The sequence below is a fragment of the Corythoichthys intestinalis genome, chromosome 3 (genome assembly GCF_030265065.1).
Source record: "Corythoichthys intestinalis isolate RoL2023-P3 chromosome 3, ASM3026506v1, whole genome shotgun sequence".
NCBI lineage: Eukaryota > Metazoa > Chordata > Actinopteri > Syngnathiformes > Syngnathidae > Corythoichthys > Corythoichthys intestinalis.
In genome coordinates, this window is record NC_080397.1 from 5,687,915 (window position 1) to 5,707,450 (window position 19,536).

General features: G+C 39.9%; 1 protein-coding gene across 1 annotated transcript in view; it reads left to right on the plus strand.

Moving 5' to 3' along the window:
• Positions 1-19,536, plus strand: part of cfap299 (cilia and flagella associated protein 299) — a 173,696-nt gene that overhangs the window by 23,863 nt on the left and 130,297 nt on the right. The window contains exon 3 of the mRNA XM_057831321.1: positions 100-190. Within this exon, the coding sequence (XP_057687304.1) occupies positions 100-190 (91 nt within the window). The remainder of the gene's footprint in view (positions 1-99; positions 191-19,536) is intronic.

Below are 19,536 nucleotides of genomic sequence, written 5' to 3' on the forward strand. Positions count from 1 at the left end.
ATAGTATCATTCTAATATTAGTTACCATTAGACAAATGTAAAAAATAATATTACAATTGTTAAATTCGTTTAAAAAACTTGGTCACTATTTTTTTCCAGGGCACTAGCAAGCTCAGGATATGACGTCCGGGACAACTTCCTGAAGGCACTCGCCGAGCGAGAGGAAGCCAACCGCACTGGAAATATGACGGTGGGAGAGATAAAGTTGAATTAACTCCAGTTGTTTGTATACCCTTGGAATGGAGACTCCTCAGTAAAACTTAAGTAAGGGCAATCATACAGTATGCACTGGTCTCCAGCATGCTTCCAATGGCATGGTTTAGCGTACAGTGTAAATTAGCACATGCTTGGCAGGAGAACGGTCCCGTCACCTCACGCTCGCAAATACGACACTTCCCGTTAAAGGAAACACTTGCAGCCCGCCACTTGTGGTGCATGGCCCGGGATGTCCGGGATGCGTCCAACTGGAGGAAAAGCCCCGGACGGATTGTCGGGAGCGAGAGGCGGAGGCGCTGCATATTTCGACACGGCCAGTAAAAACATACAAAAGCCGCTGTTGGGACAAGGACGAGCCGCGGGACATTCGAGGTCGCCTGACACTTATTGGGACGTACCAATCATTCCGGAAACATTCCCACTTGTCAGGATACTTCCTGACGCTCGCACGGAAACGGCAGACGAGTGGAGGGAAATGATTTACACATTACATGAGATTGCATTTTTAAATTCTACGCATTATTTAGAGTGATCGCTTATTTCTGCTGTGCAAGGTCACATCCGATTTTTCTTGTACTCTGAGGTAGGCCTGACCAATAATGGAAAACGCCATCATTGCGATTTTTGGGGGTTGTGATATACAGTATAGTGATATTAAAACCAGAAGAATTTTCACCAGATAACTTGAAAAGCTCTGTTTGAGATTGGCCTGAATGATAGAAAAAAATTAACATGCGATATATATTGCCAAGGCTCCACACCTCCTTTTTGCATTGGTTGCTCTGGTTGCTCCTAACCTTTTTCTTAAAGGGAACCTTGGACTTAAAGGCTTGCAGGCTGTAATAAGCCACAATTGTTCTCTTTTACTAAAATATGTTATTAGAAACACATAAAATATTGCCATTGATTTAAAAATGTATAATATTTAGTACATGTTTTGACCTACAGAGGGCGCCATGTTTTATGCCTGCACCGGACACTTGGGTTGATGACGTAGTCTATCACTGTCGTGAGATGATTATGAGATGAAATTGAGTATTTTATTACCTTTTCATTGTTCTCAGAATACTTTTTGCATGTGTTTAAGCATTGTGTTTTCTACCGGTAGCTTTAAATTGCCTATGACAGCAAAATGCATGTTTATTTCATATTTAACGCGGTATTTTATGCTCCTGAATGAAATGGACTGCTTGGATGTGTGTGGAAGCGTTCGATTTATATATTCAATATGTTTAATCCCGCGCCATGAAAATGAATAACTTCCTGTTTTGAGGAGGAGTGAGAATGTGACGTCACCCTGGTCCGCATCTCACAATACAGCATTGCTTTTATAGCATGCAGATGGACTGCAGATTCAGCTTTTTTTTTTTGGTTTAATTCGTTTATTTTTTGCATCACGCCAGCCAAATGTGCTGCAGGATTTTGTTGCTGAATCAGGAAGAGGCGTGTGAGCCTTTTTGTGTTTCAAAAACCCCCACCCCGAGATTGGCCAAAACAAGTCCGACAACTGTGGGACCATTGGACTTATGAGGATCTGAGTAAACATCGTGTTTTGTTTTATGTCAAATATTGAGATCATTGCAAACGCTTGAATACGGAAGTGGCTTTCATGATGTGGCTGACAATGGTGTCGCACACCCCCATCGGTCCTCTTTGAGTGCCCGCCGGGAGAGCGCTATACTAGGCCTATGCTTGTGCGGTTTTCCATATCGTCTAGACTTCCAGCCCCCTCTGCCCTCTTCGTGTGCAGGGCAATTGACCACTATCCTCGGGTTGGGCTCGGGCAGCTATGCGCTCCCCTGACGTCGGCTGGTTTTTCCGGCGGTCATTCTCCAGCAGCTTCCCCGGCAAACGAGCTCTCCTGCCCGCAGCAGGAGAACAATGAACTGTAACTTGCTCGCCGCTGGAGGAGTTGCTGATCATTGAAGACAATCGACAACCCCGCCGCCGCTGTATGATTTTTCGCTTCGAAAGGCGAGAATAAGGCTTTGAAACGCCGCTCGGTTTGGGTTAGCATATCAGCTAGCTGTCACGCCTCCTGGTTTGTTTACGCTCTCCGAAGCCGGGGCAGGGAAATGACAAAAGCCAGACTAACTCCTGGGGCATAAAATATTGTTTGGGAGGTGCTAGAAGTCGATAGTTTTGACCATTATGGAGTAATTTTGCCATGTTGTACTGAATAAATGCATTTTGAATATTTCATATTCCATTTAGCACAAGACTGTTATTTGTCATGACCATACCATTTATTTAGCAATTGGGAAAATACTTTGATACAAAGAATATCCTGTAAAAATATTGGAGAGATTGCAACAATGACTCTCTTCATCGCATTTCCCTCTTTCTGAATGATTCCCCTTCAATGGGCAGAATTCTAAATCAGATGAAATCATGACCCTGCCGACGTCATCCTCCAGCTAAGGACGCTAGAGCGCTATAATGACAAGCAGGGTTAAACGGCAGAAGAAAAGACTAATTTCTTGTCATCTGTGCTTTGCCAAATTGTTGTATATAGTCGAATCGTCTCAAAATATGATTGTAGTTCACATAATAATGCTATTTAAGATTTTTTGTATGCTATCGCAGGCACTTTAAAGTAGCTTGTGAGTCACGTAGCGTATTTAAATCACCCTTATTTGATATTACTATGTTTAAATATTTTGATAAGGCATCTTTAGTGTGTGTACCACATTTTGGCAGAACACCGGTTTTGTCCTACTCTCGTCTCGTCTAATCCCGTCTTTCCTATTCATTTTGCTTTTTTGCTGCTCGTTTTTTGAAATATCAACAGTGTTGTCATGCACATTAATGTTCCTTTCGTGTTCAAATTGAAAGGGCTGAACAGATGACATGTTTATGTCGCGAGAGCCTCACTCTGGAAGCCCCGCAGCATAACCCAGTGACGTCACTGCCCTGCGACGTCAACAACAATGGCGACCTACTAGTTAAATTAATTTTACAAATTGTATAAAAACGAAAGCACCAGGAGGGGTTTTAATTTCAAATTAGTTTAAAACATAATAATGTCTATCTTTTAAAAAATACAAGTCTTTCTGTCCGTGCTTCCCTTTAGGGTACACCAGCACAAATGTAAGCGCACCTACATTTTTCATTGCATTACCTTTAAAGCCATACTTTTAACAACTCTCCATGACATTCATATAATTCCTTCATTCATTCATCTTCTGAATTGCTTATCCTCGCGCGGGTGCTGAAGCTTATCAAAGTTAACTCTAGGCAGAATGCAGGGTACACCCTGAAAAGGTTGCCAGCCGGTCACAGGGAAACATATAGACAAACAACCATTCACGCACACACTCACACCTTCGGGCAATCTGGAGTGGTCAATCAGCATACCATGCACGGTTTTTGGGGATGTGGCAGGAACCTGGAGAAAACCCACACAGGCATGGGAAGAACATGAAAACTCCACACAGGAAGGCCGGAGCCAGAATTGCACCCATGATCCCAGAACTGTGAGGTGGATGTGCTACGCACTGTCCCACCATGCCGCCCTCATAGTGGGAATTATTTTTAAACAAGAATAACGTAGAAAACTGTTTGTCTTTATTAAATGCTTCATTGAGTGAGTCTACTCAAATTCACTCACGCTTTGACGCTCACGCTGCCGGGAACAGCCTCTCACTTACACAATGAATGAGTTGTCACAGTACACCTTAGACCGGGATGCAAGTTTAACAATGATTAAGACATTTGTAGCTTCCATCGTAGAACTACCGAGGCTTTTCAGGTAGGCATGTGCCGGTTTGAGATTCTGATGGAATGATAACCTTAAGCCAAAATATCATGGGTCCACGGGATCACGGTATTGCAATTACAGCTCCAAAATGTGTTTTCTGGTTTTAAAAAAACAACTTTTATCAATTGAACAGGATTTTTATTTTTCAAAACATGTTAGCAAATTGTAACATAAGTATAATGTTAAGTTAAAATAAAAATTATAACAAAAATAACTGAAATATTATAAATGAAATTAAAAATAAATGCAGTCCTTTAGGTGAGCCCAAACCCACAGCCACTGGTCAACATTATTAGCATCAGAACAAAAAAGTTTGGATTTTTTTTCCCATAAAAAGCATGTGTGTATGACTCATATCATGTTTACTTTATACACACACTCTCTTAACTCAGTTGCCAGAGAGAAGAAAGCACCACCACTAGACACACTAAACATGCTGGAGGTAGCTCTCGTTACTGGTGGGAAACGTTCATGACATTGTTTACTACCCTTTAATTTTGTATAAATGCAAAATATTGGAGGTATTGCATCCTCGGCAGCCACCTTCCACAAACATGTTTTATATGTTGGCTGGCCCTCCTCCTGTAAGGTGCAGCCGTCTGTAACTTTTCTGTCGCCGGAGTATTTCCATACTAGCTATTTCGTTCTCTTCGATGGGCGGAAAAAGGGGGTTTCAGGGGTTTCACCTCCTCCAGCTATCACGTAGCACAGCTGACTCACTGACACAGAGCAACAACCAGTGGGGGAAGGTTGAGCCTTGCAGCTGCAAGCAGGGGATTTCTTCTTGCATTTATCGGACATAAAAATAGCTTATATACCTTAGGGACGGTATGATGGAAAAATTTTGCGGTTTTGAAACCGTGAGGTTTTTATACCACGGTATACCTTGAAATCTGTCAATCATTGGTAACGTTAAGTACCAAATGTCAGCTGCACTTCTAACTAGGGATGGGAATCGAAATTCGATTCCAATTCGGAACCGGTTCCTAGTGTTTCGAGGCCTCGACATCACAATGAAAAAGCCTTAACGATCCCTTTAACGAGCCCTGAAGACGCATATTGTGTCGTGACTGTCTTGTTGTCCAAACGCATAAAACTAGCATGGTGCCAAGAACCACCCGCTCCAAAGTTTGGCTACACTTCACCGGGAAAGAGGGTGAAAATGAAAGGTTACGATGGTTTAGCACGAAGCACGAGCATTGCAGCCGTAAACATAACAATGACAGCACGTTGGTTCAAACGCTCGAAAGTGTGTCTTCACTTCACGAGGAAAAATTACAACAAAACGACTTGCGATCATTGCAAGTTGGAGATAACTGCATCGGGAGGGAAGGTGGAGATAACTGCATCGGGAGGGAATAGACTGCACTGTCCTTCCCGAGACAGCCATACAGCTAGCTAAACTCCGAAATGACGATACAGAAGACGTTGGTATAATTTGCTGACTTTATTCAACCATCACTTGAAGAGTGAAACTGAAAATAGAAATGAAACAAATCAATTTCGTCCCCAATAACAAACAGGTTTGCATCAACGTAAATCAGCGATGATTAGCTGCTAATTCAGTAATAACAAAACAGTTAGCATGCGTTCGCTAGCATTAGCACATCGTTCAAACCACTACACAACTGGATTTAAGTGTCCGATCGCGAGTGGAAACACACAACAACAACACAAAAGATAATACATACAGGCGTTGCCTCTGTAGATATTTTACAAGCATTAACAAAGAATGTAGGGTCGTCGCACTCTCTCACTAACCCGCTCACTCGCTTGGATGCGGCATTTCTTCTTCTTCGCGTGTAAGCGCGCTCTTCTTCACGTGAGCGCGCTCTTCTTCGCGTGAGGAAGCGCAAGGGCGCCCCCACTTGAGCGTGAAAGCACCATAAAAACTAAAAGGCATGCATTTCAATATACTGGTAAATAATACACTTTAACAGGGGTCCCCAAACTACGGCCCGCGGGCCGAATACGGCCCGCCCCGACATTTGGTCCAGCCCCCTGAGCAATACCAGAGAGCGATATTTTTCTGGCCTTTTTCTGTGAAGAACTCAGAGAGGGTTATTTGGTTATTATCTATTTGATTAATAGTGTTATTATTATTAATTATTATTATATTATATTATTATTTTTATTTTATTTACTTTTGTTCCGTGAACTATCCAGAAAGGGTTATTTGATTGTGGCTTTCTGAAAAACAATATTTTTTTTACATTTAGGCACTCCTGCAATCGTCACACTTTTTCTGTTACAAACTGAACCCGGCCCCTCATCAGAGAAGGGAAAAGTTATGCGGCCCTCACTGGAAAAAGTTTGGGGACCCCTGCAAGTTTAACACATATTGCTAACGGCAGACCAGCGACCTATATGCCAATATATACCAATATGTTTTATTTCTATTAGAAAAATGTTTCAGTAAAATGTTACACATTCTTGTGCATTTGCCACTTATTGCCAGTTAATATTGAGGCTTTGGGCCTCTTTTGACCTTGTTATGAGCAGTGTTGTTAATAACGGCGTTACAATATAACGGCGTTAATAACGGCGTTATTTTTTTCAGTAATGAGTAATCTAATTAATTACTTTTCTCATCTTGGCAACGCCGTTACCGTTACTGAGGCGGGAAAGGCGTGCGTTACTATGCGTTACTAAGTTGGTTGAATAAAAAAAAGTCTGAGAGAAACGGACTCACGAGGACGAGAGCAGAGCAGGAGTGGGGAAGACGCCGCTGCAACCGCGATGCTAGGTGGCTCCAATAATACCTGACTGCAGCCATAGCCGACAAACTACGCCCACATGACACGGTAGATATCATATTATAGAACTAGATGCAAATGACAGACACTGCTGCACTGCCAACATGTTTTAAGGACTACATGCGTTTGTAAACAGCCGCCATCTTAAAGCAGTAGACCTCTCAGGAAGGCCCTGATGTAGAGATCCTTCCTAGCGAACCTAAGTAATTTTTTAAAATCTAAAATGCTCCTAAATCGGCAAAATCTTAACTTAAATCTATCTTGAAATGATGAAACAGTTTTAAAACTTACACATGTTTAAAGTAGACAGAAGGGAACTAATGCAATAACAGTAGAAATTTTAATTGTGTGACCTGTGTGTGTGTTTTTTTTTTTTTTTTGAGAAAAAAAAATATATCACTAGTTACTTTGCCAAGTAACTAATTACTCTTACATTCAGGTAACTGAGTTACTAACGCAATTACTTTTTGGGAGAAGTAATTTGTAACTGTAATTAATTACTTTTTTAAAGTAAAATTAACAACACTGCATGGCACTAAATGCGTTAGTAGACAGCCGCCATCTTAAAGCAGTAGACTTTTTAGGACGGCTCTGTTGTAGAGAACCTTCCTAGCGAACCTAAGTAACTTTTTATCTAAAATACTTCTAAATCGGCAAAATCTTGACTTGAATCTATCTTTAAATGATGAAACAGTTTTAAAACTTTCATATGTCGAAATTAGAGAGAAAGGAACAAATGCAATAATGGGAGCAATTTTAACAACTTTTTACAGTTGATTCAGGGTAAAGGGTAAATTAGGGTAAAGAATTGGGCTCGGGCCAATTGTACCAAAAACCTTCACAAAAAACTTCACATAGTGTGGCCAATGTTTTTTTTTTTTTTTTTTTGAGGGAAAAAAAAAAAAGGTAATTATCACCAATTACTTTGCCAAGTAACTAATTACTCTTACATTCAGGTAATTGAGTTACTAACGCAATTACTTTTTGGGAGAAGTAATTTGTAACTATAATTAATTACTTTTTTTCAGTAAGATTAACAACACTGGTTATGAGTTTGTAAGGTTGTGACTTCTGATTAAACAAACTCGATGCCAATCAAAACGTTTGTTCTTCTTTTTCCCCAAATTAGAATCGATAAGAGAATCGATAAAGAATCGAATCGTTAAGCAATATCGATAATGGAATCGGAATTGTAAAAATCCTATCAATTCCCATCCCTACTTCTAACCAAGAAAAACAGTTTGGTTGCATTACCTAGCAGGAGGAAGGTTGAGATGCTGTGGCGCTGTACGAGCGTGAAACAGAAAAACATGAATATATTTTTTAAATCAAAAACCCAAATCTTTTCATCCGGGTCCAATTTTCAGAAAGTGGCGCTATCGGCCCAATTTCTGATCATGTGATTGGATCGGGGACATCCCTAATTTATATAATGCTGTTTAATTCCAGGCTTGCTGTATCCAGGATCTGTGGACTTGCTGCTTTTATGAATTAAAACAAAAGTATACATGTTTAAAAACATTTTTTTAAACAATTGCGCGTCCTGCGATCTGACCATTGCACATGAGCACAGTAAAATGGCGATGTTCAAATGATATATTCTGCAGACCTGGTCTGAGGGTTATTGTCTTTTTTTTCTGTTCTACTCGGCAAAGTTTATTTAAACTATCATTCATTATGTGACACATTATTATGACATGTCCATTACATCTCCTAAACTATTTTAGAGTAAATACATTACTACTGTGCTTTATTTCTGTTGTGCAAGGTGCTGGATGTGATCGGCTTACAAGGAGTAATCTGAACAGTAATCATGCAGTAAGCGTATGACTTCTGTAATGTTAGCCCATGCATCACGGAGTGTCTTGTAGAGTTATTTGACTGTGCATCATTTGTAGTCCTATTTATTTCCAATGTGCAAGGTGTTTGTTACATTTGGTGTGACCTTCGTTTCCTTGCCCCAATGGGAATTGCTTTGATGAGCTCACTTGAAGTGCGCGGAAGTAGTGGCAGGAACCAGGAGCCCTGCCGCCCCAACCACCACTCCACATTGGATGTTCGAAGTATAAACATGTCAACGTAAAAAAGGTTGTTCATAACCCCCATACCCCATCTTTTCCATGACACCCGTGTACCTTTTACAGAAGATTTCTTTCCCAGCGTATGAAAGCAAGCAAAATGTCATATTGCACATTCACTGTTCATATTTGATGATCAATGATCTGAAGTACACTATTTTTTTTTTTACTTTCTTGTTAACTCATTCACTGCCATTAGGAGTGACATTTATTTTTTGAGGTAGATTTAATGAGAAGTGCTGCAAAACAGTGCCAAAACATGAATCTTATGTAAATAATCCTATTCAAATTCCATAGTCATATTCATAATCATTCCATTATCACTGCAGTACAGCAGACATTTTTTCTTGGAAGCTCCAGGTGGAGGCGGGCCTGCTTGAGAGTCCTGTACCTGGGCGAAGTCTTCCCCTTACCTTCCTCTGGAAGTCTCCCCTGGCTCAATTGTCGTGGCAACACTTGTGACGTCAAAGAGATTACTAAAGCCCCTTTCAGACTTATATCCTGGTAAATTCCTGAGTAACATGACATGGGACCTACCCGTGTCATGGCTTTCCGTTATGGGGAGATGTCCCGGGCATAACCCGAGTTCGTCACTTTCAGACTTGTCCCGTGTTGGCGACTCAACACTCTCTGTGCGAAGCGGGCAGCTGGCTGTATTTTATAACCCGGACATGATGTAATTTTTGGTCTGCATCAGCAACAAAATAAACCACACATGACCAAAGATGGACAATGGACTGTCTCTTCCTCGGATCTACAATCCAGAAGGGAATAGTATCTTTTCTCATATTTACTTTTTGACTGTTTGTATTACTCTAACACACCCAATATAAAATAAATAGAATTTATATCATAGTTTAAGGAAAACAAGCATAATATATTTGACATAGGGCATGAAGTGATAAATGGCCCCTTCTTATCACGGAAGCCCAACAGGTGCATGTAACTGACTGAGCAAGATTGACGCTGACGAGGCAAGACATCTACAAGCCCACGTCTGCACCACCATCTCCCGCAATCAGTTCTTCCGGACAGTCCAGAACAAATGGCGGGATGTCCTGTCCCAACACAAGGAACAACGGAGAACGCCCGATATCCAACTGATAACATGACTGATAAGACTTCAGAGCCCCTTTGACGCTGAGGTGGGCAAAATCTCCCACTGCGGTTGCCCCTGTAACGGTGACTCGGCAACTGTGACGTACAAACTAAACAGCCCAAACTGCGATAGAAGATTATCCTAAGCAACAGCCAAACACACCCTTCTTCCTGCCCATGGCCTGCTCTGCGAGAGAGCCTTCAAAAAGACTGAATGCACTGTCATTTTTTCTCAGCAACCTTTTGTTGACTTGTGATATGGTGACCCTGAATCCTCGCCTGGGTCCCTCTGCTGTATGACTGCTGTCGACTCAATATATATAATAAATAAATTGTCAACTTGTGTTTCGAAGCCTTTTTCCAGCTTTCAAAATGGAGTCAGTACAAGGGGTTAAGACTAAGGTGAACGAACGCAGTTTGGCCTTTTGGCCGTGTTATGAGAGTCTCACCCGCCCGGGTCGGTGGATCTGCGCCAGCGCGGGTCCGGTGGTTCGGCTGGCATTACTCCGGCGATCTGGCTAAAAGATCAGATTCCTTCAAGTAGCAATTTAATTTTGTTATGTTTCCAGTTTAATTCTTCTATTTCCAGTTTTCCATGTTGATAATTGCGATGTTTGTTTACCACTTTTCATCTTACTGCGAAGAAAAAGGAAATGACGATCGGCCCGCCATAATATTTACGTCATCAGCCTTCACGCTGTGACCCAGGAATTAAAATCCCTGCTTTCACACATGACGCGTTCCGGACATTATATAAGGACACGACCCGGTAAATGTCCTTGTCATCTCTGTGTCAGTCGACCCGGGAAATTGCTTTCAGACATAAGGCTAACCGTTTCAATCCTTGGATTTAAATGAAGTTCAGTGAATGCCTGAAAGGGGCTTAACACTGCAAGTCCCGGGGTTTTTTTTGGCTATAAAGAAAGACCAGAAAGGCGTCAAATGACCCCGATACCAAACTGACTACTTGGCTTTGTCAAACAATAGACCACTCAAACAAGCAATCCAGCAGACAACCCCCAACACACTCCTGTGGAGTCGCTGGCTAGGTGTGAAGGTGGGGGTTTCACTCTGGATAGCTGCAATTAGCATCTTGAATATTTGCAAACCTTTGTCAAACACGGAGGAACACGGGAGATGGCCAGTTGCCGTGTTCTACAATATGATGGACAGCACTGAATGCATATGTGTTGTATCAGGCATGCACCGGAAGGCAAGAGAGACGGGTGGACTTCTTGGTGGGTCTTGTAAAGGAATTGGCTCACTGTCATGTGGGCACAAAGAAGAACACCTAGCCCCGGGAAAAGGGCGAAGTGTCATACATATATTTCACCACATAAAAAATGTTTTGTTTGTTATTACACCATCCCTTGTACTGTATATAGTTTCTTTTGTTGTCTTATTCGCATACGTTTCTTTATTGAATAAAAAGCTTTTTTGTGTGTTGTGTATGATCAGCCATCCATCATCAACAATATGACAATTATAGCTCCTTACAGAAGAAACAGTGCAACTAAATTTTCAGAGAGATTGAGACAGCTTTGCTTTCTCAATACTGTAATGTCAGACAGTCTTCCGCAAACAGGCAGCCCTGCCCTGCAAGCATTCAAGATGCTAATTGGAGCAATCGAACCTTGTGGTTTTGCGAGTGTGAATGGGAATGACTAATGAGGACCTCAATGCTCACAAAAATTTGCTCATTAGAGTCAGATAACCCTTCTCTGGATACACATTTATTTGTATCAACGGTTCTAGTGTTAATGCAATCATGGTTAACGATTTTCAAGCTGGACCGTCGTTATGATGATATTATTTTCTCCGTAGTCACGCGGATGAATTATCACGTTATATGCACACCATAATTTTCATACTCATTAACTTTTCTCGAACTTACTTGTCTGCCTATGTGGGTATTGATCTTCACACCTCACTGTAAACCTCGATTTTTGTCTCATCGTAGTCAAGCCAATTCCAGTGGTCTAGCCACTAGGGCTTCTCTCCCTTTTCTTTTCATATTGGATTTTGCTTATCCTCAACTCCGGTGACTCTTTTTTGAGTGGTCATTTTTTCCTGATGCATAGCCAGGTGCTAGGGGTTTCAGAAACATGTCGTCTTGTTGTGTAGCGTTAGGTGGATACTGAGATACTGACGATCAATCGGCAGCGGTAATCAGGTTGCGCGCATTCATGCGGGAGCTAGTGAGCGAATGAGGTGTGTTTATGCCCCATGGAGAGCAACGGCTGGTTGCATAGACTGTAAGGAGGTTGTCTTTGATCAGGATAGTGTAATGTCAAAAAACATGGAAACACTGGGAATTAATGTGAAATAAGATTGATTCATTATTTTTACTGGGCCCACCAGTATATTGTCAACCCTTGAATCCATTTTAGTTGGGATGGCTAGCATTGAGTGATCATGTTTCACTGCCATTGACTGCGCTAGACGTCCGATCCATTTTGATTGGGAGGGACGGTAGCGATCGTTTCAATGGCAGCCAGTTACTTCATAATTTCTGTACATATTGAAAGTAGATTTAAATCATTCACTGGCGGTCTATTACAAAGCAGAGTTCTGCTTTTAGTCAGGCATTTTACAGCCATTCCAGAGCCATATATTGCGTTTTATGACAATATTATTACATCCAATATGCTGTAATGCCACCATCTACAGGGATCTGCTAGTCCTTACAGTGGTTTACAAATCTGAATTACACAGACAAGCTTGGCAAAAAACAAAGGTACACATTTACATTATATTTAATGGGCTGTGAGTTCTCTAATGTATATATTTATGCTCTTTATTACCCTTGTTGCTTCGCCACGGGTGTGTTATTCTCCCTGGAAATGTCATCAGCAAGCCTTATGGAAGCACTTGAGCTGGGCTGCTTATCTTTGCAGCGTTCCTGCTAACACATTCCAGCTCCTCATCCCTGACTTCCCCGGCGGCCTAATGCAAAGCAGGCAGTCACTACCAAACACACATGCTCACTTTTTCCACCATTTTTCACATGGCAGAGGCACAACTCACGATGTTCATAACAAATTATATTATTCATACTGGGTTTGTATAAACCTGGCCGTCTTTTGTTATCAAAACGGTGATCATGTCAAGGTGCTGGTCATCCGTCACTCTGAATGGCAGAATGAAAAGAAGCCCTCATTTGAAGATGACTAAAAGGAAGTCAGAAAAGAAAACATCATGGCATAACAGTTAGGAAGAATCTGGGCCAAACTACTGTTAAAAAAAAATGTAGAGGTTCGTCCTACCTTTTAGGGAAAAAAAAAAACAAACTACAAGTTTCTTGAGAGAACATCCTTTAGAACAGGGGTTCCCAAACTTTTTCCTGTGAGGGCCACATAACTTTTCCCTTCTCTGATGAGGGGCCGGGTCAGTTTGTAACAGAAAAAGTGTGACGATTACAGGAGTGCCTAAATGGAAACATGTATTGTTTTTCAGAAAGCCACAATCAAATAACCCTTTCTGGATTCTTCACGGAACAAAAGTAAATAAAATTAAATTTAAAAAAATATATAATATAATATATTATAATATAATATAATAATGAATAATAATAACACTATTAATTAAATAGATAATAACCAAATAACCTTCTCTGGGTTCTTCACAGAAAAAAGCCAGGAAATAAATAACACTATTGAGAGAAAAAAAAAAAAAAAATTGTTCATTGCAGGTTGTTTTATACTCTGACTTGAATTTAACAAATCGTTTCGTTAACATAACATACCAACATAAATGAGCTTGGTGATATATATATATATTTTTTTTTATAACCCTTTAAAGTCCGTGCCTATTTTGCTTGATTTTGCATGCCATAGATGTTGCATTTACAGTATATTTTAAAGAAAGAAAAAAAACCTTCATAATGGCCTGGTTGGGTCCCTTTTTTCAGGACACCATAACCTTCATGTCTGCTGTTTTGTTCACTGACCAATTATAATCAACATTATGGACCCAAAAAGACAAAAAAAATCCCTAAAATATTTGTCAAATTTTGTAATATTGATGTCCTATTGACAACCAAACATGCTCAACGAACCGTTTTGAAGCTTGATAATATTTATTCAACTTGTTAGGAGAAACATTTATCGGGAAAATTAAGACTGAATAGTTTCATATTTGATAATTGAACAGAAACAGCAGGTATGGTTATTGGCGTTTTTGGCCTTTACACATACTATGGTCAAGACAGGTTATATACAGTAGACCAACAGTGCAAAATAGTGGTAAAAATATTAGTGCTGTCAAACGATTAAAAAATTTAATCTAGTTAATCATATGTCAATTGTGTGATTAATCATGATTAATCACATTTCCCTCGAGATGAATAAAGTTGCTCTTCAGGAAAAAAAATCTAGGAAAATACTATAATTGACTTAAAATTTGTTTTAAGATGAAATGTATGACGTGTGAATGAATTAATAATTAACCAAATAGAGTTTTAAATTTTTATTTAACAACTCAGCTCGTATAAAATAAAAAATAAAATAAATTGTCCGTATTAAACAGCAAAGAGTTTTAACAGATTAAAGTGCCTCAGACTAACAATGTGGCTCATGCACCGTTTGGCATATTACCCAAAATTGACTCCCAATTTAAAAAGCAGACAAGCACAATACAGTAGCAATAGCTAGTATTTCAAAAAAATGTGTAAAAAACTTGTCTGTTAAATTCAACATTTGAAAACAAATAAATGCAGCACTTGCAGTTTTACACTATATGGCCTGAAAGCTGTGTGAGATAAAAAAAAAAAAAAAAAAAAAAAAAAAAAAACAATTTTCACACACTTAACTGAAAAACATTTCACTAAACTGTGTGTAAAGGTGTTTAGAAACACTGCTCAAGTTAGCCATACTCTTATTTATTTATTTTTTTAACCAACTTCTCAGGCAAACTAGCTTGTTGACATTTTCAGATAACAGAGCAGATCTTTTCTTTTCAACAATGTACCCTGTCAAAGAAAATAGTCTCTTGCAAGGAGGCAGGTGTGACCAGATACTTTTTTGCAAGGTGGGCCAGCTTACTGTGGGCACTATTGTGCACAGACCACCACTGTAGTGGACATGAGTCCATGCTGGCACTGCCTTGTACCTGTCTAGTGGTTTGTCATTGGTTGTTGTTGTTTGTTGTCATTGGATTTTCAAGGCCCTCGTCTTCGACTATGTTTATGGGTCTACACTCTACAGTCTCTGGCTACCCATGTAGCAATAGCAGTAGTCAACCTACTTGGTTTTTTTTTTTGTTGGCAAGTCCGAGTCCGCACTCTGCCAGTGAAGCTTGATGACTGCGGCTTGTTCCTGCAGTGTTAACGTCATTGCTAACACTAGCGAAGATGTGCCTTTCCCGAAGGTGGTACTTTAGGCTGGTTGAGCTTCGATTGAAGGACAGTTCATCACAGCAGTATGTGCACACAACTTTGGTTTTATCCAGGTTTCCATTAGGCAGCTTTTTAAAACGGAATTTGGTCATCATCCTCACTCATCGTGGCTGGCTGCATTATGTCCTGCATTGCCGCGCGGAGAATGTAAATATCAGCATGTGGGACTACGGGAGGCAGTTGTGGCCAAACTTCGTGTGAGCGGTAAATTGCGTTATTTTTTTTTAATGCATTAATATTTCCAGATTAATCATGGTCGTTAACGCGTTATTGTTGACAGGCCTAGAAAATATATATCCCAGCTAACACAGAAAGGGTTTGGAGGATATCTCTTTGTGGGGTTAGTTAGGTCCTGCACCCATCGTCTTACAAAAAGTACATCAAATGAAGCTTCTCGAAGACACACATCTACAGTGCTGGCCAAAAGTATTGGTACCCCTGCAATTCTGTCAGATAATGCTCAATTTCTCCCAGAAAATGATTGCAATTACAAATGCTTTAGCAGGAATATCAGACACGTCAGATGTTAAAGGGTTAATATACTTTATTTCAAGGCAGGAGGTTTGATCTCAACATTTGGTAGGGACGATATAACAGCATAACCTGCATGTACACTTTTTGCCTGGCCGGAACATTATTAAGACCGAACAGATTGGGTGAACGGTGTCAGTGCTACATTTCTTACAAATATGAACCTAATTAGTTGATAAGTTAAATGGTCAATGACAAATTAATCTGTATTGACTAATACAAACTTTCACGTGTATTGGTTGAGGTGATACTACTATAGGAACATTTGGAAAACTTCCAGAATAAATGTGTGGATTTTTTAGCAAATTTAAATTGCAATATTTCACATAAATTATATAATGTGCACAATAATTACACACTTGTTAATCTCTTAGCTATTCAGGAATGCAAAAAAGAAACATTTGTCTTAAGACCACTCAACATTGTCTGTCTAAATAAATAAATAGAATTAGAAAAAAACTTCTTAGTCAGGGTATAACAAAACAAAATAAAAATGGGGCCTTCCTTCAGGTAAAACATTATTGCTTTTGTCTATCAGCATAGCTAAACTCAACAAAAAGTGAAAACTTTTTAGCTCGATTATGATTAATGTATGATTACCTGACAAAATGTCTGCATAGGCTGCAATTAAAAATATTTTTAAATAAATAATGTAGAAAAGAAATAATTTCAAACACCGTAATTTTCGCACTATAAGGTGCTTCTAACTTTAAGCCGCCACACGCCAATTTTGACACGAAAAAGGCATTTGTTCATAGATAAGACACATTGGATTATAAGACGCAGCTGTCCTCACTGTATTATGGGATATTTACACCAAAAGATATCTAGCGGTTGCACTTTATTTGACAGCGGCATCATAAGCCACCATGAAGCATTGAACCAATTGGCTGCAAACCTTCATTTGGCCATCACTGTTCTCTTGGGGGAGACAGTCATTCTCTGCTGCCACCTGCTGTCAGCACTGTTGTTGTCCAACATGCCTCTTAGCATGCATTGCAGTGGTACAGATGTAAATAACAAATCACAATTGATGTTCTCTGCTAATTATTTTTTTAGTTCCTGTTCTACTTGTTTCATTAATTGCCAGTTATAGAATTTGGTAACACTTTATTTGACAGTGGCGCCATCAGACAGTCATAAGACCATCATACTGTAATTATGACATGACACAGCCAAGACCATTAATGAATGCTTATGGCAGATGCCACTTTGTGTCATCCGGCAAATTATCTCCCTTTGAATAGATTTAAAGATCCAAGCTGGACATAGAGTGACATATTTTGCCGGATGGCTCTTAATGACGTGTCATAAGCAGTCATTAATGCCCATGATAATGTCATGTCATAATTATGATGGTTTTATTGCAGTCTTATGATGCTTCTGTCAAAAAAAAAAAAACTGTTACCCAATAACCCAAATAAATCATCAAATAAATCGCAGGATGCAAAATGAGGAGGGAAAGGTAGCGGTTTATAGTCCAAAAATTACGGTAAATGCAAGTCATCAGCTAATCAAATATGCGTTTAAGGGGCAAAAAATGGATCGGCACATTCAGCAAGTGAAAATGGGTAAATGTAAGTCCAAACATAATGAAAATAATTCACTTAATGATGTTAGGGGGTATTCTATCCTTACAACATATGGGAAGATACCGTAATCTAAAATGCTTTTATAACTGAACTCATTATATAATGCAAATAAGGTTGCTTAAAAGTTAGTGGGGACAATTTGAGCATGCTGAAAACCTGGTAGTGTTATGTCCCTACCGTTCCTATGCAAACCTACGCATTTGCTTTATTTTTACATCTCATGTTTACACTGTTAATTCACCAGAGCGAACATGCTGAGTCTATCCATCACTCTCGGGAATGACAGAATGAGATGAAATCCCGTTTGAGTGCCGACAAAGGACAACTTTGAGGCACAATAATTGTCTTTCCTCGCAGCGGAGGACATTTCCATTGTGCCGCTGTGTGTCATTCGTCGTGCCTTTTGTCCCGCTGCCTTTCAACAAGCCGGCTTGAAATTACACCTGTCAGTTCACCTGTCGCCTCAGTGCAGTTACCCCACCCTCTAACTCCTCCTTACGAAAGGCTCCATACAAATACTGTACAGTTACTCTTAATGGATTATAACCTCTACTGTACGTATTATTAACATACTGTTTAATCATCTAAGATTGGTCACATACACAATTTAGGCTTTGTTATCATCTTTAATGTACGTATTTTAGGATCTCTGACATGAATTTACATAATTATGTTGTGTGATTACTAAACGTAGGCATTCACAGCATATTTAATGGACGATGATGACAAATCAACTTATTTACTTCATATTTCTTACTCGGTGAACTATATTTTATGGTTTGTGATTTGTACTGCAAGTAGTTGTACCATATTTTAATGTTCGACAGTCTCCTCTGTTGAGACTTGCTTGGGAAAGTCGTAGAGTAACAATACCAGCACCTGGGCACCATCGGCATTATTTGCGTAAGGTTAGAAGCTACTTTAAAAAATCTTAACTCTTTATTAAATCAATTCAGGACGCACCTGCACAAGGTGCCCAGAGGGTCGTTCATTGTTGTCACGAGGTGTATGTGTGAAACTGAAGGTGTGCTCGCCTTCCAGCAAGACAGAGTGACACATTCAAAGCTGGTTAGGCTTCACTGAATTGCCTCAGTTAAGTGTGGTTGACACATGTAAATTGAGCCAAAAATGGCTTCCTTTTTGTCTCTTTTCCGGCAAGGTTTCTTTAGACTTTTTACGGATCTACCAATGATTGACCTGGCTACCAAATTTCATGGTGCTACAGTAAGGAAAATAAGTACTTGAACCTCCTAAGATTTTGCAAGTTCTGCCACTAAGAAATGATGGGCGGGTTTGAAATTTTCATGGTAGGTGCTTGTCCACTGTGAAAGACAATCTTTAAAAAATCCAGAAATAACAGTGAATTTTTTTTTTCACAATGTTTTTTTTTTTTTTTTGCAATTTATTTGTATTATTCTGCTGCAAATAAGTATTTAAACACCTGAGAATATCATTGTCAATATTTGGTACAGTAGTCTTTGTTTACAATTACAGTGGTCAAACGTTTCCTGTAACTTTTCACCATGTTTGCACAGACTGCAGCAGGGATTTCGCACCACGGCTCCACTCAGATCTTCTATCGATCAATCAGGTTTCTGGGGTGTCACTAAGAAACACAGGGCTTTTAGCTTCCTCCAAAGATTTTCTATCGGGGTGAGGTTCTGGAGATTGGCTATGCACCTCCAGAACCTTGATGTTCTTTTTACAAAGCCACTCATTGGTTATTCTGGCTATCTGCTTCGGGCCATTACCATGTTGGAAGACCCAGTCACGACCCATTTTTAATGCTCTAACTAAGGGAAGGAGGTTATTCCCCAAAATCTCACAATGCATTGTCCTGGTCATCTTCTCAGTACATACAGTGCAGTCGTCCAGTGCCAAGTGCAAAAAAACACCCCCAAAGCATGATGCTGCAACCCCCATGCTGGTTTAAGCAGGGGAACCTTCCGTGCCATTAATTATTTTTAAACCATGACGTAGTAGTGTATGATCAACAGGAACCTTGGAAATGTTGGTCCCAGCTCCTTTCAGGTCATTGAGCAGCTATTCCTGTGTAGTTCTTGGCTGATTCCTCACCATTCTTGAATGGTGAATGAAAATGAAACTGGCA